General features: G+C 42.0%; 1 protein-coding gene across 4 annotated transcripts; it reads left to right on the plus strand.

Annotated features, from left to right (window-relative positions):
• Positions 1–1,255: 1,255 nt before the first annotated feature.
• LOC124260177 lies at positions 1,256–12,185 on the plus strand. Of its 4 annotated transcripts, XM_046694435.1 has the most exons (7): positions 1,256–1,354; positions 2,033–2,113; positions 3,412–3,541; positions 4,375–4,478; positions 6,628–6,738; positions 8,585–10,234; positions 11,829–12,185. In XM_046694435.1, coding segments are annotated over exons 4-7 (1,857 nt in total). In that variant the 5' UTR covers positions 1,256–1,354; positions 2,033–2,113; positions 3,412–3,541; positions 4,375–4,384; the 3' UTR covers positions 11,831–12,185. The 4 variants fall into 4 exon arrangements, with proteins under 4 accessions (XP_046550391.1, XP_046550388.1, XP_046550389.1 ...); XM_046694432.1 differs by lacking the exon at positions 11,829–12,185 and having other exon boundaries at positions 8,585–10,486; XM_046694433.1 differs by lacking the exons at positions 2,033–2,113; positions 11,829–12,185 and having other exon boundaries at positions 1,267–1,354; positions 8,585–10,486.
• The last annotated feature ends 13,269 nt before the right edge of the window (positions 12,186–25,454 follow it).

Below are 25,454 nucleotides of genomic sequence, written 5' to 3' on the forward strand. Positions count from 1 at the left end.
GATACGGTGGTCAGGGTTTGCTGACTTGGTTGACACATGTCACCGTATCTCAATTTTGTAGATCAGAGCTCATGCTGTAGATCACTGGATTGTCTGGTCCAGACTCGGATATTTACAGACCGCCGCCATATAGCTGGATTATTGTGAGTGCAGCGTTAAACAACAAACTAACAAACCATAACAGAATTACCTACGAGGGCGAAAATTTCGGGATTCATATTTTTCATAGGATGCAGTAAATAGAGAATACTACACTCGCTCTCATTACATAGTAAAGCGAGGTCAGAAACCATAGGAAGGTCACGAGTTTCGTATAATTCGTATGTAAAGAGACCGAGTGTGGTATTTTATTTATTACCCACGTCTTACATGCATCGAATTGACAAAAAAGCGTATTTTTGTTATTATGGTTTCAAACCGAAACCGGTTTCATAAAGAGGTTGCGGAAGAATTTTGTTCTGAAGTACACTTTTGCATGACGTCACACTGTATTGATGTCACTATGCCATTCTCGTCTGTCCCCTTGGTAACCGACGTCACTATGCATATCAGTTGTCATAGCCTCTCGTACAGCCTCCTAAAGTTAACTACTCCGTAGCACCCTGTTTCTTGGTTTGCAACTGCTTCACTCGGCTTATCACTGGTGGAAACATTGCGTTTATGATTTTCGACGGATATAATGTGTCAGTTCGATTCACAATTAAACAGCGACACGGCAACGTGCGCAATGTTTACATTCCCACAATGCATCTAAGTTGTAGAATGAATGAATTCACGTGTTTGTTATGAATGAACAAGTAGTTCCGTCACAACGTGACCTAACTGAGAGGTCATCGGTTATCCCATCAAATCGTTAGAATCTCAGGTCAAGTAGTTGCGACACAGGTCAACGCGATACGACACTCGTTTGACGTACGAGATTAGTATGCAACTACCCATACGTTGACCACGTGGGTAATAAATCAAAATATCACTGTCTCATGTTAACGTGACGTCATGAGCAACGCTATGACGTCACGTTTCTGTCTATGACATTGCATTCTACATGCGGTGACGGCGGGTAGCCAGCCAGTGTTTGAAAGTATGTATGTATGTTTACAAGCGTGTTCTATAACGTAGTTTGCTATTGGTGTTTCTTGCAGATTGTACATCCACGGCATTTTGGTCTGCATCAGTCTCCTACGAGATGTGGACCCTGACAGACCCCGCTGACATCACAGTGCAGTTCAGTCTGGCTCCCAGCGAGTACAACTTCCGGAAATACAACGTCGAGCTCGTCGGCGACCATGATGACAAAAATGTCCTCATCGGCTGCGAGGTTGACACTCTGGGTGATTATTCATGCCAGGGAATAGTAAGTATCTATATAATTGCACAGTGAACAAAAAGTTGTTTAACGTTTAAATCTGGTAGTTCAAGCTGCATGACGCCGTGGACCAAGCAAACCTGTGATTGGTGTAATGGTCAACGATCCACGATGTCGGGACACGATGACCCGCTGTCCATTGAAGCACGACGCCTGAAGCCCCGATCGAATTTAACAGCATCTTTCAAGCTTTGGGCGAAAGGTTCTCTCCGTCAAAGCGGCGGTTGTGTAGCTTAGTAGTTAAAACGTTCGACCGTCACGCCGAAGACTCGGGCTCGATTCACCACATGGGTACAATGCGTGAAGCCCATTTCTGGTGTCTCCTGATATTGCTAGAATATTGCTGGAATATTGCAAAAAGCGGCGTAAAATCATACTAGCTCACTCAATCTCTTCGTCAGAAATATACATTTAGGAATAGACAACCTTGCATGGTTTGGGCCGACTTTATAAGAAGATTATATACAATCCTATTTGCAAATATTCGGATTTATGCCTTCCTTGTTTAGCAATTATTAAAAACCTGAATCAAAATTTAACCGAAAGGGCTATCTATGAAATTAAGCGTATTGTAAGAATACCAATAATGGGAATGACATTTGTTGAAACCAGTTAAACAATGATTTGCTTACATTTATTCCAATGAGAGTTTGTTTCTTTGTCCAGAACAACCCCAAACCTGCTGCAGATGACAGTACTGTCACCCATACGTTCCACGACCTGGGGCCTGGTTCATACAGAGTGTGGGTACGTTCATGTAGAGATCTTGGTTCATACAGAGTGTGGGTACGTTCATGCTGGGGTCTTGGTTCATACAAGGTGTGAGTACGTTCATGTTGAGATCTTGGTTCATACAGGGTGTGAGTACGTTCATGTTGAGGTCTTGGTTCATACAAGGTGTGGGTACATTAGTTCATAGTGAGTGTGCGTTCGTTCATGTTGAGATATTGGTTCATACAAAGTGCGGGTACTTTCATGTTAAGATCTTGGCTCATACAGAGTGGAGGTACGTTCATTATGAGATCTTGATACATACAGAGCGCTTTAGTACGTTCAAGTTGAGGTCTTGGTTCATACAAGGTGTGAGTACGTTCATGATGAGACATAATGTCATACTGAGTGTGGTTCGTTCATGTTAAGATCTTGGTTCATACAGAGTGTGGGTACGTTCATGTGACTATAACCTTCTAGCGCCTAACAGGCAGCTTGGATTATCAGGGGTAATAATGTGTTGTGCCTTGATTGCTAGCGCTATGAACATACCTAGTGTGGCGCTATATAAATGGACACATTATTAATATTATTATTATTACTTTCACGTTGAGATCTTGGTTCATACAGAGACTGGGTACGTTCAGGTTAGGATCTTGGTTCATACAGAGAGTGGGTACGTTCATGTTAAGATCTTGGTTCATATAGAGCGTGGGTACTTTCATGTTAAGATCTTGGTTCATACAGAGCGTGGGTACTTTCATGTTGATATCATGGTTCATACAGGGAGTGGGTACTTCCATGTTAAGATCTTGGTTCATACAGGGAGTGGGTACTTTCATGTTAAGATCTTAGTTCATATAGAGCGTGGGTACTTTCATGTTGAGATCTTGGTTCATATAGAGCGTGGGTACTTTCATGTTAAGATCTTGGTTCATACAGAGCGTGGGTACGTTCATGTTGAGATCGTGGCTCATACAGAGCGTGGGTACGTTCATGTTGAGATTTTGGTTCATACAAGGTGTGAGTACGTTCATGCTGAGACATACGTTCATACAGAGTGTGGGTACGTTCATGTTGATATCGTGGTTCATACAGAGTGTTGGTACTTTCATGTTGATATCGTGGTTTATACAGAGTAGGGGTACGTTTATGTTTATATCGTGGTTCATACAACTAAGTGACCACCCCTGCATGTCAAGTACAAAATCAATGAATATGAACAAACCTGCTCGCTCGTCGCATCAGTCTATTTTAGGATCAACCGTTTGTTCATGGATATTATATGGTCGCTTCAAATACCCTGTGATAATGCGGACTGTTTCACCATTCAGATCACGCCAGTTGACCCCTACTGGCAGACGGAAGGGCAGTGTTTGTGCTTTGAGAGGACGTCAGTCAACCACACAGCCTGCCTCCGTTGTATTACTACATCCACTGGGAAAATCGCCGTCGAGGGACAGGGTCAGTCTCACAGACTTGTCAGGGTCGGAAATAGGATGTTTTGACGGTGTGCGTGCATGCGTGTGTGCGACTATCAAAATCTCTGTGTGTGCGTATGTGTACGTGTCTGCATCTCCGAGTTTGTGTACGCGCATGTATGTATGTAGGTATGTATGTAGGTATGTATGTAGTGTGCGAAATAGCCACTGGCCCGCTAGCCCGTGGCTAGTATAAATCGAGTCGGGCCAGTAAATCACCACAATCACTGGCCTGACTGGCTAGTGAATTTTCTTAGGGTCATTTTGTAAATATATCACTCTCTCCGACTTTTTAAGTTATAATACACTTTTAAATCATGCAAGATTAAAATATTAATTATGTTCATCATATTAGTAGCTTAATGGCGTACGTACGTATGTATGTAGGTATATGTATGTATGTATGTATGTATGTATGTATGTATGTATGTATGTATGTATGTATGTATGTATGTATGTATGTATGTGCGTTGTGTGTGCGTTGCGTCTGCATCCGCATGTGTGTGCTTGTATCTTTGCCTGTCTGTCTGCATCTATACGTATGCATGTCTGAATATGAGTGAGTGCGTGTATACATTTGGCGGGGATAATAATTTGAATCTATACACGATTGACAGGAACGTACAAGTTAATCTGGACCAGCCAGTGACGTCGACTGATAATAGCGACCTCTTTGAACAAACGCAGGCATATGCACAGCATCACACACACTCACACACAGATACATCTCAACCAACAAATCCCAGAAGGGGTCTTGAAGTCTCTTTTCCCTTTGGGGACATTCCCCTGTAACAACGTTCCACATTCTGTGTTCAGCAGCAGGGACATGGACGTCTTCCACGTCAACGTCATCCACATCAACGTCTTCCACATCACCGACACATCCAGCAGAGTCAACGGATCCCAGCGTGGGGACATCGGTAAGTCTGATATGCAGTCACATACATAGACTATACTATAAACTAACACTTAGTCTCTCAATATCTATAATTTTGATAGTAACAAACAACCCCATTTAAATTGAAGAGGAGCCCCAGGGAGACCAGAGATTCTGAACCTGAGGAAATCTAGACTTTCTTTATTTAGGGCTTTAGCACTGCAGATAGGGCTTGGCAGTAGAGAAAACAGAGTGGTTCAGGGACTGTGAGACAGATTAACCATACTACTGAATAGCTACAAGTGTCATCGAGGCGGTAGGGTAGCCAAGTGGTTAAACCGTTCGCCCGTTACGCCGAACATCCGGGTTGCTGCATTTTTGCTAAACGTAGCGTAAAACCATACTCACTCACTCACAAGTATCCTTCTACTATACGTGAGACTGCTTTATATTGCTTTGCTCTAACATGCTGTCAACACGGTTGTGTCGAACACTTGGTATATCGAACTTGTATGAAGTAACAGCTTGGTCCCTTCGTACTCTTTCATTAGTCATCGTTTTACGGCTGTGTGGAACCTCGGATTAGTCGAAGTATTTATTTAAGTCCCTTTAACTTCGACACAACGGTGTTTGACTCTAGTGATATAATCCAAGCAGAACTTCTGAGTGTAAGGATGGCTTCGAGTACGCCATAGCAAACACCTTTGATCCAGAGTTCGAATCAAAAGGCTCGGGTTCGATTCCCTACATATGTGCATTGTCTGTTTGATTGGCATTTTAGAAGTTGATGAATGATAAGAAAAGTTTAATATTTTATGGACAACAGCTTCTTTATTTCATTATGATGCAACGTTTCAGTATTTCTTCTTATACGGTTGTAAAGTTTCTTTCTTAAGTGCAATGTGTGAAACCCATTTCTTTCTATAAGTTTTAACTTTCCACACTAGTTTTAATTGTAATTGTAATATTCTAGTTGTTTTACTGTCCTTCGTAGACAGGTTTTTTATCATATGCATATATTCTATTTCAATTTCTAAGATGCCTAGCTGTTAGAACAATCGAAAAAAAACTACATTCTGAGACAATAAAGGTATAGTTTTTTGATGACGTAACAATTGAATGACGTTATCCCGTCACTGCGCCATTCTAGTGTGCCCCCTCGTAATCGAATTATTTTACATTACGTCACAATGTAAGTGACGTCACGATGCATGTCAGTTGTCATCGCCTCGTACGGCCTCCTACAGTAAACTACTCCGTTGCATCCCGTTTCTTGGTTTGCAGTTGCTTCACGCAGCTAACATCACTGGTGGAAACATTACGTTTATGTTTTACGACGGTTAAAATGTGTCAATTCGACTCACAAGTTTCCAGCGACACGGTAACGTTAGCAATGTTTACATTCCTACAATGCAATCGTGGAATGTCGCTTGACTACTCCGCTTCATCTGGATGTACTGATCTAAACTTACGTTGGTAGAAGAAATGCGACGTTGATATTGTCCCATATGGTTTACGTTAATGACAGATGTAATTAAAATAATTCAGAGAAGATATTTAATCCGAACGTAAACCGTCATCAAACTGTTATCATTTGTTTTTTTTCTGGTAACGTTCGTCTTAACGTAGTGGGGCAGACACATCAACAGAACAGCGCACCAGTTAGCCCTGTGCGAAGATTCTTAATTTAGGTCACCGACACCGTCATTTGTTTTCTGCCTTAAATTAATCGTAATTATCCTTAGAAAGTAATAAATTTAGCATCTTAGAAAAGATGTAAAGTTCGCTCTACCCCAATGTGTTTTGTAATAAAGTATAGTTTTTCCCTTAACTATTATAACATCAAGGCACTCGGACTACCGTCCTCGTGCTTTAATTATAATAGTTCAGGGCAAAACTATACTTTATTACAAAACACATTGGGGTAGAGCGAACTTTATTTCTTAAGTCAAATATGTTCTCGTCACGATATGGCTGAGATATTGCCGATGTGACGTTAAATATTAACTCACTCACTCACTCACTCTTGTGTCCCCCCGCTTGAATGTTGATCCAAGCGACGTAAAACCATACTCACTAACTCATCAGAATTATGTTCGAATGTGACCATTTTTCCATTAAACAGTATAATTTATATACAAGTCAGTATATACTGATATTTCCCACTGTAACCAATGTTCTCGTTGTTTCAGGAGAACTGCCTGATGATGTGGTGACGTCATTGGCGGCGTTGTTCGGCTCACTATTTGGCCTCCTCCTAGTTGCTGTAGTTGTCATGGTGTACAGAAGACAACGCGCCTCAGGTGAGTGAGTGAGTTAAAAGTCACACCGCCGCACTTCAATCATATCGTGACTATGAGAGTTGTATATTAATAATAATATGCTCAGACGATATAAATACCTGTTGACAAAAGATAACTAGTATAGGCTATCACAGATTTACGGACCGCCTCCGTGGTGTAGTGGTTAGAGCGTCCGCCCGGACCGCGTCATACCAAAAGACGTTAAAATATGGTACTTGTTGGTCCTGCCTGGCGCTCGGCATTAATGGGTACAACAAGGGCTGGTCGGCTCGGAGTCAGTATAATGTGTCTGAGTGGAGTATCCATGCATGCTTCACTGCGGCATGGTATCTCAGTGGGCTAGCACTATAAAACCAGCTTAAGTCTGGGCTAGTACAAGCAGACGCACATACACATACACACGCATGCACGTCGTCATATGAGCGAAATATTCTCAAGCACGACGTTAAACCCAATTTCACCTCACCTCACCTCACAGATGTACGCTTAAAACTATCATGTAACTATACAACGATATTTCATCACAACACTACAATATAAAAACGGGCTATAGATCGCCAGCAACTAAAGGTAGATCACCATACAGGAGACCACGGGGACTTACAGTACTTTTGCTTCCTGCTGCATTTACACTGTCCCTTCAGATGCTAGCGAGTGTCACTAGATGTGGAAAACATTCATGGGCTTCAGATGTGAATAAAAAAAAATTATTTTCAAGCGGGTTTTCTGGTTCGGTTTAAGCAAGATGTTGGTGATATACAAATATTTTTGTCAACATTTTAACAACGCATACAAATATTTTTATTCAGAATTGGTACGCATCAGTAAATTAATCCAGAATTCTTAGTCATTATTCTCAATGTAAATCGATGTTCGGACCCGAACAAAATATCAGTGGTTCTTAATGATAAGTCCCTTTTAAGAAATTTTTGTAAATTTAGAATCTCTCTACATGCCTTAAAAATCCAACGTTTTAGAAAAGATAATAATACATTGAAAGAATTATCATGTTCTTATTGTTCTCCTGGTAAAACTGAATACGAACGTCACTTGTTATTAGTCTGTGAGGCCTTCTCTGCCTGCCGAAAGAAGTATTTAAAATGCACTAATGATGCCCCACAAACGATATATAATGTACTTAATTCTAATAATGCTGATATTATCAAATCGGTTGCCATTTTCATAAAACATTAACTTGATGTCGATCCGTAAATCACATGTTAAGCCACAATTGCATGTCTTATGACCAATAGTTGTAATTGAGCAACTTCAATTGTACTTTGGGCCACTGGGCCTTAACACTACTGAATAAAACCTGTCTGTCTGTCTGTCGGTCTGATTATAGAGGACTCTAGCCATGAATTAAACTACCACATATTCTACATTAGAAAACGGAGTAGGAATATATTTTCCTTGATTGTTTTGGGACATACTTACCCTTTTAGGAGTACAACAATATTGCAATGTTTTAACCCCTTTGCAGATACAGGCACTAACAATCTTAGCTGCTAATTTAATCTACCATCTTTTAGATAAGATTTATCTGTTTACAAAACATATCAATCAATCTTAACATGAGGGTGAACGAGGGGAACTCACGGTGAGTGAGTGCCTGAATGAGTGAGTGAGTTTACTTTTACGCCGCTTTTAGCAACATCACGGCGGGGAACACCAGAAATGGGCTTCACACATTGCACCCATGTGGGGAAGCGAACAAAGAAAGGCACACCTACAGTAAAAAGAACCTTTATTTTCATCACCGTCTATTTGTGTTTAAGGTATTCGCGCGAGAAAGAATCCTGTACAGAAATTAAAGCTCATATAAAGCCACCTATTTGTGTTGCAGTGCTTCGTGTGAAGAAGGTGTACCTGCTGTATACGGACGACCACAAAGACCACAGCGAAGTCATCAACAAGCTGGCCATCTACCTGAGAGACTACTGCTACTGCGAGGTCTTCTATCTGCCCTGGTTCCGAGGAAAAATCCAGACAACGGGCGCCTACCAATGGATCCTCAGCCACATCGACCAAGCAGACTATGTCCTCCTCATCAGTTCTGAGGCAGCTTTCATGCTGTTTGACGCTCGGAACACGACCACATCTTTCAGGACAATGGATGGAGGTCCAGAAGGGGACACGTTCTCTCCAGCTGTAACTCACATCATGGCGAGGTCATCTCAGCCAGATTTCCACAAGAAAACCATCCTGGCCTATTTTGAATACACGGATGAGGAGTATGTTATCAAAGAAATTATCCCCGGAGTCAATTATCAGTTGCCAAAATATTTCAAGGAATTGCTGTGTCACATCCATGAGGTGGAACTGTGTGGCAAGACTCCAAAACAGGCGAAAATTAACGCTATGGGGAACCTACAAGCCTCTCAGTGTGGCAGGAGGTTATTGGATGCCGTTATCAAAGCCACACACTTCCAGAAAGCCTGCCCGCAATGGTTTTCCGAGAGGTTCCAGAGGCAGGACTCGGCGTACAGCTCCCAATATGACCACGTAGGGGATTCGGTGTCACGTACAGGTTTTTACCAGGTGGGTACAGATCGCGTGGATGCGAACCATAATAATTATGATGATGATGAAATGAGAAGTACCGTGACTTATAACACTACGTATGCAAGAGCTCACGAAATGTTCCCGCCCAGTGAGGTGCCAACGGATACACCAACTGAGTTCATCCACAGGCAGCTGCAGAACATCACCATGCAGAGCATGGGCATGCAGAACACATACACGCAGAACGGTCACATACAGGACATGGAGAACGGTCACATACAGGACATGGAGAACGGTCACATACAGGACATGGAGAACGGTCACATACAGGACATGGAGAACGGTCACATACAGAATACATACACGCAGAACGGTCACATACAAGACATGGACATGGAGAACGGTCACATACGGGACATCGACATGGAGAACGGTCACATACAGGACATGGAGAACGGTCATATACAGGAAAAGGACATGGAGAACGGTCACATACAGGACATCGACATGGAGAACGGTCACATACAGGACATGGACATGGAGAACGGTCACATACAGGACATGGAGAACGGTCATATACAGGACAAGGACATGGAGAACGGTCACATACAGGACAAGGACATGGAGAACGGTCACATACAGGACATGGAGAACGGTCATATACAGGACATGGAGAACGGTCACATACAGGACAAGGACATGGAGAACGGTCACATACAGGACAAGGACATGGAGAACGGTCACATACAGGACATGGAGAACGGTCATATACAGGACAAGGACATGCCGAACATTGACATGCAGAACGTCCTCATGCTCAAAGACAGCATGAACATAAGCGGCGCGGTTCACACTCATCGTCATTCTCCTCAAGACGATGTCTTCACACCTCCTAGTGACGTAGAGGCAGATGAGGATGTAGATGTGGACGTGGACGTGGATGATGACTTCCTTGCCATCAGTGTAGGCTGTAGTTCTAGTGGGCAAGGGTGTATGTATAAACAGTCTAACTGCTCACATGAACCAGGTGAACGTGTTAGTGGCATTGATGTTTAGGATGTGACACAACATGTCTGTCTGTGGGTCACTGTCTGTCTGCCTGTCTGTCTGTGTGTGCGTGTCTGTTTGCTTGCACGCATGCCCCTCCCTGCATGCCTCCGTGTGTGTGCCTGTTTGCCCCTGCCTGTCTATTTGCCTGCCGGTCTGTGTGAATGTGACTGCCTGTATATATATATATATATATATATATATATATATATATATATATATATATATATGTATGCCTGCCCGTGTGTGTGTGTGTGTGTGTGTGTGTGTGTGCGAGAGAGAGAGAGAGAGAGAGAGAGAGAGAGAGAGAGAGTTTCTGTGAGTGTATGTGCCTGCCTGTCTATATACATATCTCTGCCTATGTGCCTGCCCGTGTATGTGTGTGTGTATGTGTACGCATGTCTATATGTATGTCTGCTTGTATGTGCCTGCCCGTGTGTGTGTATGAGAAAGAGAAAGAAAGAGAGAGTGTGTCTATCTGTCTGTCCCGAAGATTTGTTCCCACAACCACTGCATTTGTTTCTTATATATACTTACTGACACATCTCAGTACCAGACGCAGACAAGTGTGTACATAGTGTAAATAACATTCTAACCAGGCATCTTCGTGCAGTAGTAATAACATTATGTTCTCCACAGGGACCAACTGTTGTATATCATTGCATTGTGCGGGGGTGAATTGGGTATTTTTACAAAACATATTCTGTTTCCGAAGACTCAAGCAGAACATAATTTGTCTCACAGGTTAAAGACACTCTTCCTACGTTCTTAAAGTTCTTGAAAATAATGTGCTATCCGACCAAAGAAGTATTTAACTTTTTCTTCCACAGAATGCCTTTTTGTGTCTTGAATAGCCAACTAAAAGCGTAATGAGCAATAAATGGCCGATTCCTTTCCGCCCCTCCGTTGGAGTATGGGAGGAAATAATGTAGTCACACAAAATATCTCAAACATCTTGAAATTCCTAAGTTAATATTCCCAAGGTAAATCCGTAACAACCGGTATGTTGACAAAACATACACCAGTGAGTGAGTGAGTTTTACGCCGCTCTCAGCAATATTCCAGCAAAATGGCGGCGATCTGTAAATAATCGAGTCTGGGCCAGACATGTACAATCCAGTGATCAACAGCATGAGCATCGATCTACGAACTGGGATACAATGACATGTGTCAACCAAGTCAGCGAGCCTGGTTAGTCGCCTCTTAGGACAAGCATGGGTTACTGAAGACCAATTCTAATCCGTATATATATATACTAATTATGAATAGTCTAGGGACATCACACCTGGCAGACTTGTGTGCTCTTTTCACAACAAGAAGTCATCATAGACTTGATCATGTCCAATCTAACTCTTTGCAAGCTTTGTGGTGTGGCAGGCAAGTTCCTGGGCCTAGATTTTCGAAGCTCTCTCAGCGCTAAGATAGTCGTAAGTGCCATACATTAACATTAACTTACGACTATCTTAGCGCTAAGGGAGCTTCGAGGGGTGTTAAATTAAATGTGTGTCTTAAAGTTACAAAACATCCTCTTATTCCAGAACTGTTTTCGTGATCATCGTTTGTTTTCAAACATAAACCTTCGGAGATTCCTTTGGAGGACATACTTCCTTTCCGACTTCGCTCAGTCCATAAGGGCGGTGGGGTAGCCTTGTGGTTAAAGCGTTTGCTCGTCACGCAGAAGACCCGGGTTCGATTCTCAACATGAGTGCAATGTGTGAAGCTCATTTCTGGTTTTCCCCGCAGTGATATTGCTGAAATATTGCTAAAAGCGGCGTAAAACCATCCTCGCAGTCACTCACTCAGTAGTTCAGCTAAGTCCCTTGGATATGTCTGTCAGCATTGGAAGTATCCATATTGAATTTTAAGTATCGAGTTTCACTGGTTTACATCACTATAACATTACACAATACCACCAGTAGTATTTGATTGTTGCACGAGACCTTACAGCGTGTCTTATGTCGTTCCATTAATAAATCATACTTTCAAAACCAGTCGTAATTGTACGTAATTTCTCTCTGTCTAATTGACTCATGTTCTACTTTGTGAAGAGAAAACATGAAGAGCCCGTTGTGGCTTGTATTCGTTTTGGGACTTAAGATATGACGTGTGAATCGAACTAACAACGTTAAAAACATCAAAACGAAAGACTCTGCAGAGGTAATCTAGAATCTTGATTTGGTCAGTTCATGTTTCACCTCTTTCAAAACATATTGAGGGTAGTTTTCCCGGATAAAGAAGAACATAAGCTAATTTCCGGGCCTTTCGAGATATTTGTGTTATGTTAAGCGTAAGATGTTTTGGTGCCCTGAGATCTAAGTTTCATAGTGTATGATACGAGTTTACATCGAAAATGTTAACAGTGTAACTGTATTGTTGTATATCATTAGATATATAGAACTTGATATAGTAACCGGACAGCACACATCGAAGGAGGTTAAAGGCCCAGATATAATCTGAGTTATATTTTATATTATCTTACCTCACACATAAATGTCGCTTTCTGATTGGCTGAGCGCTCTTCTATTATTTTCAATGTACCCCGCTTACAAGCGAGTAACATTTCAATGTACCTCATTGTCAATAAATAAGAGTGTAAGAGAGGTTTTCGATGATCTCATTTGTTGAGATAGGTCACGCCCGTTCGACGGAATTGGTACTGAACGCGGCGCTTGGCAACAAACAAACAAGCTCTATGTTTTCCATACCCTTGATTGTAATCAATATATACCGCCTAATGTATATATATGTATACATATAGAAGTGTAAGAGAGGTTTTCGATGACCTCATCTATTGTATTTCTGTGAGCGACTTGCTTCTTGAGCACAAGGTATACACACAGTTCTCGGGGAGGGATATACGCCCGTTCGTAGGAATTGGTTCCTAGCAACAAACAAACAAACATGCAAACCCACATACCTGTGTTGTTCTAACCCATGATTGTAATGAATATACCGCTTACGCGACTTTGGGGGACTGTACATGGTCAAACTGGAATGAATAACCCACATGCATTGAGGACAACAGTTACCGTATTTAAAGGGCATGTATACACGCAGATATACCACCGCCCCTATATCAACATGAAAAGAATTATGTAACAGTTTCATAGCCAAAAACCGCACAAATGTCACAAGAAACTGATGTATTGTATGCATAAATCGATTAAAATTGTGAACAATCTATTTCCATAATTCTGGAACCCGTGAAGATCCGGATTGGAATTGATCTTCAGTAATCAATGTTTGTCGTAAGAGGCGACTAACGGGATCGGGTGGTCAGGCTCGCTGACTTGGTTGACACATGTCATCGGTTCCCAATTGAGTAGATTGATGCTCATGCTGTTGATCAGTGGATTGTCTGGTCCAGACTCGATTATTTACAGACCGCCGCCATATTGCCGGAATAGTGCGGCGTAAAACTAAACTTACTCACTCATAATTTTGGAGTTCTATTTCCATAACTTATACAACGTGGCTTATGTCCTTGCAATATTATGCAAATTAATAAACGAATGACGTTATTGGACCTTATTATACCTATTTGTGCAATAACAGGAGTGTGGTTCATGTGTCTCGATGCACAGCCTACTGACTTAACCATGAATAAAATGACAATGGTAAAAGAACACACACGCCAGATGGCCAATGGGATACACCAGACAATATGTGCATTAGATGTATAAAATATAAGAATAAAAAACATAAAAGGGATACCATACATATGAAAGAACTAGAATAACATGTATGGTCATTATGTAATTGGAATGATAGCTTACGCCGATACATAAGGCTAACTAAAGCGACCATTGGATAAACAACATTTTCTGTTTATAAGAAGAGTGCAGTTTGTTCAGTGTCTGATATGTGAGCAAAGTTTTTGTAATTCTTGCCAATCAAGTTACAAGCATGGTTGCATTCAAAGACAATGGTTACAAATGAGTAGTGTATAAGCAATAGTTCTCCGATACAGAGAAACAATCAATGACAGTATTCCGATACAAATAGTTTTGACACAGTAGGCCTTACAAATAGTGTCAAAGTATATGAATAATATTACAAGGTTATGGCAAAACTGTACAATGCAATGACACATAAATCATTGAAAGTAAAATAGATTAAATTATTAATAACTATACAGACAGAGCATATAGACGCAAAGCTTATTATAAATAATGAAACCGAGATATTGTGTTTTTGAAAAACATGAAGTCAAGTGACTTCTTCATAACTATCTGACACAGGAAGCCATTTAAAAAAAAAAAATTATTCTAATTATTAATCATTCTAATTTATCATTCTTGTGGGCAGTAATGTTTTCAATATAATGTATCTGTTTAAAGATTTTTATCACTGAATCAACTGAAAGGGATGTCCTTTTAAGACTACTATAGAATACATGTCTTTTACATAACAAGAGTAAGTGGTTATTTAACTTAAATTTGGCTAGGAAACCAAAAGGAATAGCACAAGTGTCCACTTTTATTTCTTCATTAACAAAAGAGTTCAAGTATAGTTCTACACTCAACCAGAATCCTTTGACATGTTCACATTCTAGAAAAAACATGTGGTAAGCTTCTACTATCAGTTTTACAGAAGCAAATATCCTCATTCACTAGTTCCATATGTTTTAGTTCCTTCTTGGTGTAGATTATGCGGTGTAAGAATTTAAATTCTAATTCTAATAGTTTTACATCATTGCTGCAATGCCTATAATGAAGAAATAAATCTGCCCTGCGAGGAAATACCACAATGAAGTTTTCAACCCATTTGTTACACACAGGTGGAAACTCGTCACAAGCAATAATGTTATCATAGAAATATGTAGAACCCTTACCGGGTTTCGAATATCAAGTAACTTGTTACTAATCACCACATTTGAATTATTGATACATATTTGGTAATTAAAGGGGAAGTGTACACGAATAAATCACATTTATTCTTATGCGAATCAAAGTGAACTGTTTTAATTAGTTAATACCTATGTTTGAAAATATACTCATTTTTCTTACAATGTAAGTAAACTGAGGGGCAAAAGAAACGTCCCCAAAGTAAAATTGTAAAAAACATTTCTTCTGTTTTCGTTATGACGGAAATTTATTTAGGAACACATCTCCCGAAAGCATCCCCACGTCTCACAGAAAGGAAATCCACGTGGAGTTTTTTGTAAGCATGAAAATTGCTTTTATTCACGTTTTTTGCATGCTTCTGTGGAAACATACCCGTATGAAAGTACAGTATAAAAATTATGCTCGACTGTTCGAATTCATCACTTCAATACGTTGGACACAAAGAACATGCCTCGACTCACGGCAGAACAGAGAAAACGAGCTATTGGGATGTTGCAGCTGGGTGCTTCTCACAGTCACGTTGCAAGAATCATGGGTTGCAGCAAGAAAACCATCACCAGACTGATGACACGCTTCAGAACAACAGGTCGGACTGCAGACAGGCCTAGGACAGGGAGACCACCCGTAACCACCCCTCAGGAAGACCCCCATTTACGGGTGCTTCACTTGCGCAACAGATTCCTGACTGTGACGTCATCAGCGACAACCAGCCTTACCCATCGAGTCAGTAGGAGGACCATATCCAGACGACTCCGCCGATTCGGTATCAGAGCCTACAGACCATTCCGGGGCGTGATGTTAACGCGTGAACATCGACGTCGTCGATTGGCTTGGGCACGTAGAGTTCCTTGGCCAGCAAGATCCCCCGATTTATCACCTATTGAGCACCTATGGGATCATCTCGGCCGTCAGGTTAAGCAACGTCAACATCCCCCACAGACAAGAAACGCTTTGGCTCAAGCTCTACAAGAAGAATGGCGTCGCATCCCAGATCACGTGATCAGACGTCTTGTGCACTCTGCACGACGTCGTGTGGCAGCATGTATCGCTGCAAGAGGTGGACACACTCGCTACTGAGGAGTTGGACACTCAAAGACACTCTGTCAGTACTGATGTGCATGTGTTGTCATGATCGAAAACCGGACATTTGAACCTCCTGTGAAAAACGTCACAAAAACTCTACTTATAGCAAATTGTTTCAATTGTTCTGTAATGACAGTCTGCATAATATGTTCAAAAATTTTATCAAACATTTCAACATTGAATTGCACGTGTTTGTATCATTTTATGATAAAAAAATGATCGGGGACGTTTCTTTTGCCCCTCAGTTTATAACCCTCAAAATAAGTGCTGAAATGTTATGCCAATATGAGGTATTTGTTTGCCGAGCTAAACAGGCCTGAGTTACCGCCCTTTGATTATGACGTAATTGGTGCGACTTGATTTTAAACTGGTCTCCTGTCTAGTCCCAAATCAAAAGATAATACTACTGATATTAATCACGTGAAAAAAAGTTTGTGAAAATACGAAGAAGCATAAGAACAGAAAATGTAAGCAGCAGGATAGTGGGTATTTTCATTCATAACCTCGCCTCAATGAAAATACCAAATATGTATAACAATGTTGACGTTCGTATGACATCACTATCGGGAAGCGACCTTTTCAAAATCGCGTGTGCACTGACACGAGTACGTCCGTGTTTTCGAAGGAAGTTTTCGTTGTTTCAAGCAACGTATATGCAACATATAAATTGTGCCATGTAAGTAGTCCCAAACTTGTGTCAGTCTGCTGGTTGTTATTTTCTTTTTGTTTTCATTGTGACCAAGGGAAATAGTCAGAAATTAAGAGAAGTACCGTCATCGTTGTGCGTGAGTTTGCGTCAGTTATGGCGGCATGCTTTCAAAAACTATAATATGTTGTGATGAATCTAGAAAATCAATGGAACACACCTGTTTTATTTAACTATCGCTTGCTACGATACCTTTCCCATGCATGTTCTAAAACTAATGAGCAATTGTATGCAACAAGTAGGCGAACGGATACATAGTGTAAAATCTGAGATTGGCTTTGCATACATTTCAAACAAGTATTCTTTCACAGCGAGGCATCTCATATCCTCGATATATTCGTTAGATTTCACTGAAACACTTCGTATTGGTGACAAAGTCCATTTTGTCAGCTTATTTTGAACTGTATGAGGGAATTCAGGGTTCATGTAAGGAAGATGGTGTTGAATTTTATGGACGAAACATATCCGACATACATGTGACGTGATTTTATAAACTCTATGTAATATGGCTGAAAATTCACTTTGACGTTTGCGTATTTTCCAAAACATTCTCAGCGATTCTCGGTTCATTGATAATGTTTCAGAACGAGCATTGGTGATTTGATCATACAACAACAAAACTACCGCTGATCACAATGATCACGTCCTTTTCTTTTAAATTCAATATTCTCCCAGTAAAATTTGACATTTGAATTAAGACATACCATAATTAACGCAAAACGCAATGAATGGTGATTTTGTAATGTGTCAAAACTTGCGAGATTTACGATGCATGTAATTTTCAGTAAATTTTATCTACAATGAGCGGATGATATCATAGAAAACCGAATTTCAAACAGTATTCAAAACTGCAAATTGCATTTATATTCCTGATGTATGTACTATCGATATCAAAGTGAATTAGGTGGAAGAGGCTGACATATCGTACTATTTATGTAAGAACTTTAGTAACAAACGTAGAATGCACGCACATTCACCGATGGCAAGCAAGATGTAGTGCATATACGTTTTAGGTTTCATGAAAAAAGATACTGTTGGAAAGGCGACCGACTCAGGTTGAATATGTTATACAATTTGGTTACGTGGTAACACTTTGAGTACAATGTATACGTTTTTTCAAACTGCAACGTCAGTACAGTGTAGAACTTACCACATAGTCAGCTGACGGCCAAGACACACGTGGATTAAAACAGTAGCCTGTGCATCGAGACACAAGAACCACACCTATACCTGCACCACGTGAAATGGGTCTAATAAGGTCTGACGACGTCATTCGTTTATCGTTTGGGTACCAATGACGTCATTTCCAAGGGACATAAGCCATGGTGTGTTTATTGTGGACATAGAACTCTTGGTAAATATTGAAAATATGAATTGATATAACGCAAATAATAAATTAGTTACTTCTGATGTATGTACGGGTTTGGATATAAAACGACTTGATAAACACTTTTTATGATGAAAAAGTGCAAGACAAAAAGGTTAATTTTCGTGTACACTTGCCCTTTAATACAGCGTTTCCAACTAGAAGGGATGCAACATAGTAATTTATGATAATCTAAAAATGTTCCGCCATAATTTATTCTTCAGTTCAGCAAAAGTCATTAAACCTCTTTTGCCACATATGTCTTTTACAAAATAATTCCTTTACTGTGCAAATGTTTAATAAAAAATGTTATAAAACTGTTTAAAATGATGATTGATCCATAGGGGGTGGGACAACATGTCATTAATATTAAGGGAAATTTCTTGTTCTTTTCTTCAATAGTTTGCCCAAGCCTTCAAGACACTGTGCTAAGAAGGGTTCTTTAAGTGAATATAAGTATCGATATTGGCACCCAGTATGAATATTTCACCTATAGAAAAGTAACTTGGGTTCTTGAAGTTAGGACTTTGAATACATAGTCTTAAATGTGATAGCGTCAGGACTTGAATAAATGCCCTAATATCAATCATTCTGAGACCGCCTTCTTTATATTTCCTAACCATACATATTCTCTTTATCTTATCTTGTTTCCCCTTCCATAAGAACTTGAAAAATGTTCTGTTTATGTCCTTAATAAATGTCTCAGGGGGATCCGGAAGAGAAGAGAAAATATGCACTAATGTAGAGAGGGCTAGGGTCTTAATCACAGTTACTTTTCCAATTCGAGTTAATGATCTATGCTTCTATGAAGCCAAAATTCTATTTATGGTTTCCATTCGCTTTTTTGTATTGATCACCCAAAGGTTTTGCAAATTTGCATTAAGTGTAATACCAAGAATTTCAATGTTGCCAGAGTGCCAATCAAGGTAAAGGTTTCACATAACTTTAAACTGTTACCTGCCATAGAGCCAATCCAAAGAGCTTTAGTCTTTTCAATGTTCATTTTGAGTCCAGACATTTCATAAAACATGTTCATTGTTTCAGAAGTTGCCTTCAAACTAGCCCCAGAGCCATCCAGAAAAAGTTGAGTATGTTCTGCAAATTGGCATAGGTTATATTCTTGGTCATTTAGTAGTATACCTTTGATATCTTTATTTTGTGGGATCATTATATAGCCTAGAAGATGACACCTAAATTTTCGAGCATGGCTGTCTGGTTGAACAAACGTGTCTCCAATTTGAACTCCAGAGACTTTGAACTTTGATTTTGTCTGTTTGTAGCTGATGATGAGAATCTCAGTTTTGTCATCGTTAGTAGTAGACAGAGTGAGGCTTCTGGACCAGGGTAATCTAAAGCTTCATTTAATAGATAAAGCCTTAGTTGGACCCTTCCCATTACCCTCTACTACAGAGCTTTATTTCATAAAATAAGCAAAATGTCCCAAAGAAATGTATTCCCCAAGGGGAATTGTGCCTCTATCACACGAAACGGCGGGATACGAACTCCACATACACAGCTTGCGTAGACTATACATAATGGGTCGACTGACCTACCGCGGACTTAGCTGAAGTAGGTCAGTTTAACGGGTAGATCATGCGCACCCACGCATCACGTGACACGTTGTCTGGAATCAATAATTCCTGTCTGGCCCATCCATCATAGTGCATTTTTCATTTTATCTATGTTAACATGTCGCTATGTCACATTGACCTCAACGAAACAGTTTAACGTAAATCGTCTGTTATATTTTTGGTGTTCGTTATAAAGGCTTGTCGGGCTTTTTGTACTCCCTGTTCTATGTACTTTTTTTTTTCTCGGCTTCGCTAATAGTAGTACTTTTACGGGACTTGGACTGAATATCTTGTTTCATTTTGTTATATTTTGTGATTTCTGATAGCACCAAACGAAACTCTTCCTCAGAGATTTTAGAGTCTGTGAGTGCGGTGGAAATACGGTCGTCTATCGTGTTTAACTTCGCTTCGGCTAGAATCCTGATCTCATCATGCTTCAATGCCTTACGATGCAGTCTGCGTGATGTGTATTTAAGTATCAACCCTAACACTCCTGTCACTCCAGCCGTTATTTCAAGTCCCAGCACTATGGGTGCGGCCACGATGGTGGTCAACAACCCAACACCTGTCACTCCTAGACCCATGCTGGTTGTCATAAGGGTGGTATCAACACCATCCACGACATTGAAAACCCTATGGTATTTCTTATATAATGCTTTACGCTTATCGCGGTCTTGTTCCAGTTGACGTTTTACATCACATAACTGCCTCAAACGAAACCCGTCTACAGTTTCCAGGGTCTTCGCTACTTCATCTATGCCTGGATACAGTCCCATCCTATAATATATATTACTAAAGATAATTTAATTGAGCTTCAGTTAATAACCGATCTAGTTTCCAACTAGTGTTCTGGTACTAGTTCGGGGATATAGTCCAACCCCGTGATGTATTTTAATTGGGTTTTATTTAATCTTCGATTAATGTATTTAAAGCCGATAATACTTAGATCAGCGTGCGTGTAAAAAAGCGGGGTCTCAGCTCTACGTCCATTAAGGAGACGAACCCCATCAAGACTTGGTACAGGGTCATTTCCTGATACCTTAATAATACAACAACGTTGGTTACTAGCCCTGTCTTCCCAACGTATAATCATATCATCTATAATGCGAAGATACTTACCAGGCCATAGACTATCTCCGAGATAGACGTCTATGATAAATGTAAAGTTTTCCATGACATTTCTAAAACCTCTTGGTGATCAAGTAATTTGATCTCTGTCTTCTCCTTCGCCCTGGAAGTTAACATGTTGCCTGAGTGGTTTGGTATTGGTGCGATATATACAGTAGAGAGCGGAACGACCCCTGCTATGCCTGGGGGGCCCGGAACGAACGCTCCTATAATTATGCCGTTGTTCTTAATTTCGGAGACAGTACCATCTTGTCTCAAGGTGATATAAGGTGCGGTGAGGGTTAAGTTGAGTAACCATTCAGGCTCTTTAAAATCCGATAACGACACCCGCCTATACACATTGTCTTTGAAGTGCAGGATGTATAAGGTGTCTTCCTCACCAGGCTGGTCGAATCCCTCCGTGTCCCCTAAGTCGTTAATCGTAGTGTTGGGGCGAATCCAAGACATTGCTATATTATTACGATATAATTTCCAACTGGTTTTCTGATAATAATTCAGGGGTGCACTTCACCCCCATGAAGTGTATGTTGTCGGGTAGGAAGATCTTGGTTAGTGATATAGTGTCTTCCACGACCACGGTGACACCCTGCAGACTGGTTTTGGAGCCGACACCCACCCGCCGCGTAAGCGTTGCAAACGTGATACTGTTGTTGTTTCCCCACGGAGTTTGACCCCTTCACAATCTCTACATTATCCCGCGATGGTTCCCCTAGGTAGACTTGGATGATCAGTGTTGAGTTCGCGGTAGACTCTCCAGGATCCTGACCACACCTTCGAATTCAGACACCAACTGCAATACCACGTTTTGCATCCCGCTTTACTCGATAGCATGTGGGCTGCCATACTGGCGAGTGGGCTGATGACTACGCTCGTCTCTGAGTCGGGATGTAAGCCACGAGCAGGGTTCCGTTGTTCCGCGACTTTGTTTAGGTGGTTGTCTTTATTATCCGTAAACACGTAGGGGAGCCGAGCCTAATATTGAGAAACCAGTCGACTTTACCGGTAATAACACCCACTTGTCATCATCGGTGAAAACGAGCGGTATATGGTTTGTTTCGGGCGACGGTAGTGCTCTCAACATCGGTTAAGTCGAACAGTTTGCCCCGTATGGGTATATCATCCAGTTATCATCCCGGTGGTGACAAGGGTGTACTTAGTGTTGACTACGCTCTTGAGGTATCTACTATATAAACTTAGGTTGCTAGTACCACGGAAACTTCAGCGCGTTTATAAATGCTGTTTTAAGTTGCAAAGTACACTTTACCATCTACTCGGGGTCGTCGAATCCGCGTGTGTCCCGAGATCGGAGATCCCAACATTGGTGCATTTTTCAACTTCATTCCGGGACCTTGTAAGCTGGTCATTTTATGTGCAGCGTTAAGCTGAGGTATCCTATATTCACGAGATTATGATTTATATCTAACACCGATATTATCAGCTCAGGGATGTTGCCCTGGGTTAACCTCTTATATTGCCACGTTGAAAACGACTCGGTTCTGCCGTCGTTGTATTTCTCCGTTTAACCGGCACTGCTCTAAGTATATAGTTGAAGGGTGGCCTCCTTGAATGTTGTCCGTTGTGCTAACCTGGTTGAGATGAATGCACAGCTCTCGGTGCGGTACTAGGTCGGGTAACCGTGCCTGTGGCGGTAGTCGTTGGTTTTATCTCTTCAGGCTGTATACCGAGTGTCCTGCGCCAGTGGTCGACCGAGCCTCAAGGAGTTTCTTCCGTTGTTGATTAACACCACTGTACCGTTTGAGTCGTTCATCTTGAGTTCGGCTCCCAATGGTTTGAATACCTCATCGCTTAAACTTAGAGAGCACTGCGCTGTAGTAACCATCAATTATCTTGTTGCTAGCGCCACCTACGAACAGTTTATTGTTGCTAGCGTTGATGTTAGTCCATCGTGGTAGGTAGGTTATATCGCACAGTGCTACCGAGTTGACCCGGCGTGTTATCGATCGCGTCGTCAGCTGAGCGGCCTCGCCGCTCGTTATTCCTGGGAGTGTTATGTACATGTTATATAAACTCATTATATAATAGTTTTAAAACATGAAGATCGTGGTCGCTGATGGATTGTATTTCGACGCCCAGTTCATAGATGTATTCGATAAGTATAAGTTTTTCGGTGACTAGCGTTAAGACAGTGCAGCTTGGTTCAACAACCCGATGCAGTTCTGGCAGAATCAACTCAACTTAGCCCGTGTGGTGCTACAGCGGGGTGTGGTGTATCCGACACTTTCGGCGTGGACCGCTGAGTCAGTCTGTGTTCACGTTTCCGTGTACTACCAGGTCAGGCGTATCCTCAAAGAGATCAGCGCCCGCTCTCACAGGAAAAGCGTGGAATGCAGTAAACAACCAATACGATAGACGGGCCTACGAACGTATTTACAGCGAATTCGGAATCGACACTAAAACGGATTGGCGTTTGCGGGACGAACCACGGATTGGGTATTCCTATCGTTCACAACATGCCTCTCGTGGAAGCCAGCGAGAAGTTGAAAGAATGGGGATACAAGACGTATCATCATATCACAACAAACGAGTGGGATGACCGTTACATGGCATTCGACGACAGCAAGGATTACGAGTTTGGAGGTTCGAGCAGGGGGTGATTGGAAAAAAATTCATGTTGGAATCGAAAGGGTATACTCGTGCGGCACGAGCGGCTTGAATGACTTCGATTCGAGCGTGCGTGTGGGCACTGTTGGGTGCGCCAGATGCAAAAGCAGCGTTCAAATATCTAGGCAAAGGGACTGCTTACGACGCTCAGAAACAGTTCGTTGTCAACGTTGAGGATGCTATCAATGCTCCAGTTGATCTCCCGAGTGCCATCAAACGCTACCAAGGCGTGTTGGAATATGCCAGGTCGAAAAAGTCGACTTCGTGTTCGGCGTGGGACTGTACATGGCTCGGCGATATGCAACTGAGAATAAAAAAGTGGTGGGCTACAACAGCGAAATAATTGTAGCCACGGCGGACCAAAGTTGAGGCGTCAACCTCGATGTCAGCGTCCCCGTCCACCACCCACGACCGGTGAAAGCGGGTATAGTGGCGCCACCCCGGAACCTAGGGTTCAACACACACAGCCCCTGTGGAAGTGGCCCCCTGCGTTCTGGAGCAGCACATCGATAATAAAACAGCCATGGTGGTTGGTGGGGTGGCTTTGGGGCTCATTTGGTTAAAATTCCTTAGCCGCTCATTACACCAGACCCGCCCACGGCGACGATGGCTGCCCACAGGTTTTGACTGAGCCACGTAGCAGTTTTAGCTAAAACACTCAGCAACCACGAGGCGATGCTACCCAGGATGCGGGTAGGGCTTGGCGACCTTACCAACCAGTTTAGCTAGAGTTTCCCCTAGTTTTTAATCCAGTTCTCTTTGACACCACCTGTGCCACCACCGCCACCACTTGGAGGTGTGGGGGTACCCCCCCTAAGTGACACCACCAGGGTAGATATGATGAAGCCTAATGCAGTCAGAATGCTGGCGATGGTGATGCCTTGTTCACGGAACAGGATTCGGATCCTGTCAGCTAGCGTGGTGTCTTGGTGGAGGACTCGATCAGCGGTTTCCGCACCACGGCTGACCTGGGATCGAAGCTGGTCTCGGAAGGAGGATGCCGTTTCTAGCGGGTCTTCTTTTCCTCTTCAAACTACGTATTCGTTCCTCGATGGTGGCTTTCAGAGACTTCGTCCTCCGTTTCACCGAGTTTGGCCTTTTCATGGATGATGTGGTGCGTCTATCGCGTCCAGTTTGGCTGTGTTGTTCACGAGATGGCGCGCGAATGGTTTGCATGGCCATGTCCAGCCCCGCAGTTCCGGCGGTAAATTCGAATCGGGTAGGGTTTGTCATGGTAGGTGGCCAACAGCTTTTCAATGTTATCAGTCATGTCTTGATCCGATGTGGCGCCCTGATGTCTTGCAGATCTTGAAGGGGAAGGGCTTTAGGCCGTGCGCCCGTAATCTATGAAGCCTAGTTCATCAGCGGATAAAGTCACCTCCATGGCGACTGCCGAGTGTTGATAAAGCAAAGCGGTTCTCTAGTGCGCTTATTCATAAGATCGATCTCTGGGTGAGCCCTCAATCGCAGCGTGCCCTTGCCATCGACAAAAACTTGGAATATTCTCGCCCCCGCGGCTCTACGTAATTTCTATCCTCTTTTAAACCATCGTAAAACCGTTGGCGGCCTGCTTCACGAGTTCGTTGCCTTGCGAGAATGAGGTTTCATCATCCGGCACTATCATCCCACATATCATCCATAGGTATTTCTTCATGACCGCCTTCAGCCATTATTTAGTATTAAAACTTATATATTTCATTTATATAACAATGTGCGGTAGAAAACTAGATCCTTTCAGAAGATCGAGAGAGCCACTAGGTGTCAAAGCCGTCGTCAGTCGGTGACCATCACCAACAATCCCAGCAAGATAGACCAGAATCAAGCGCTGCTGGTTAGATTTC

The sequence above is a fragment of the Haliotis rubra genome, unplaced genomic scaffold (assembly GCF_003918875.1).
Source record: "Haliotis rubra isolate DU_JTF1 unplaced genomic scaffold, ASM391887v1 Scf753, whole genome shotgun sequence".
NCBI lineage: Eukaryota > Metazoa > Mollusca > Gastropoda > Lepetellida > Haliotidae > Haliotis > Haliotis rubra.

Bases quoted from the DNA above. Each gene is read 5' to 3' on its own strand.
- LOC124260177 (XM_046694432.1), top strand. From the start codon at position 4,385: ATGGACGTCTTCCACGTCAACGTCATCCACATCAACGTCTTCCACATC. The intron at 4,479-6,627 runs GTAAGTCTGATA...TCGTTGTTTCAG, and splicing joins ATCCCAGCGTGGGGACATCG to GAGAACTGCCTGATGATGTG. The intron at 6,739-8,584 runs GTGAGTGAGTGA...TTTGTGTTGCAG, and splicing joins CAGAAGACAACGCGCCTCAG to TGCTTCGTGTGAAGAAGGTG.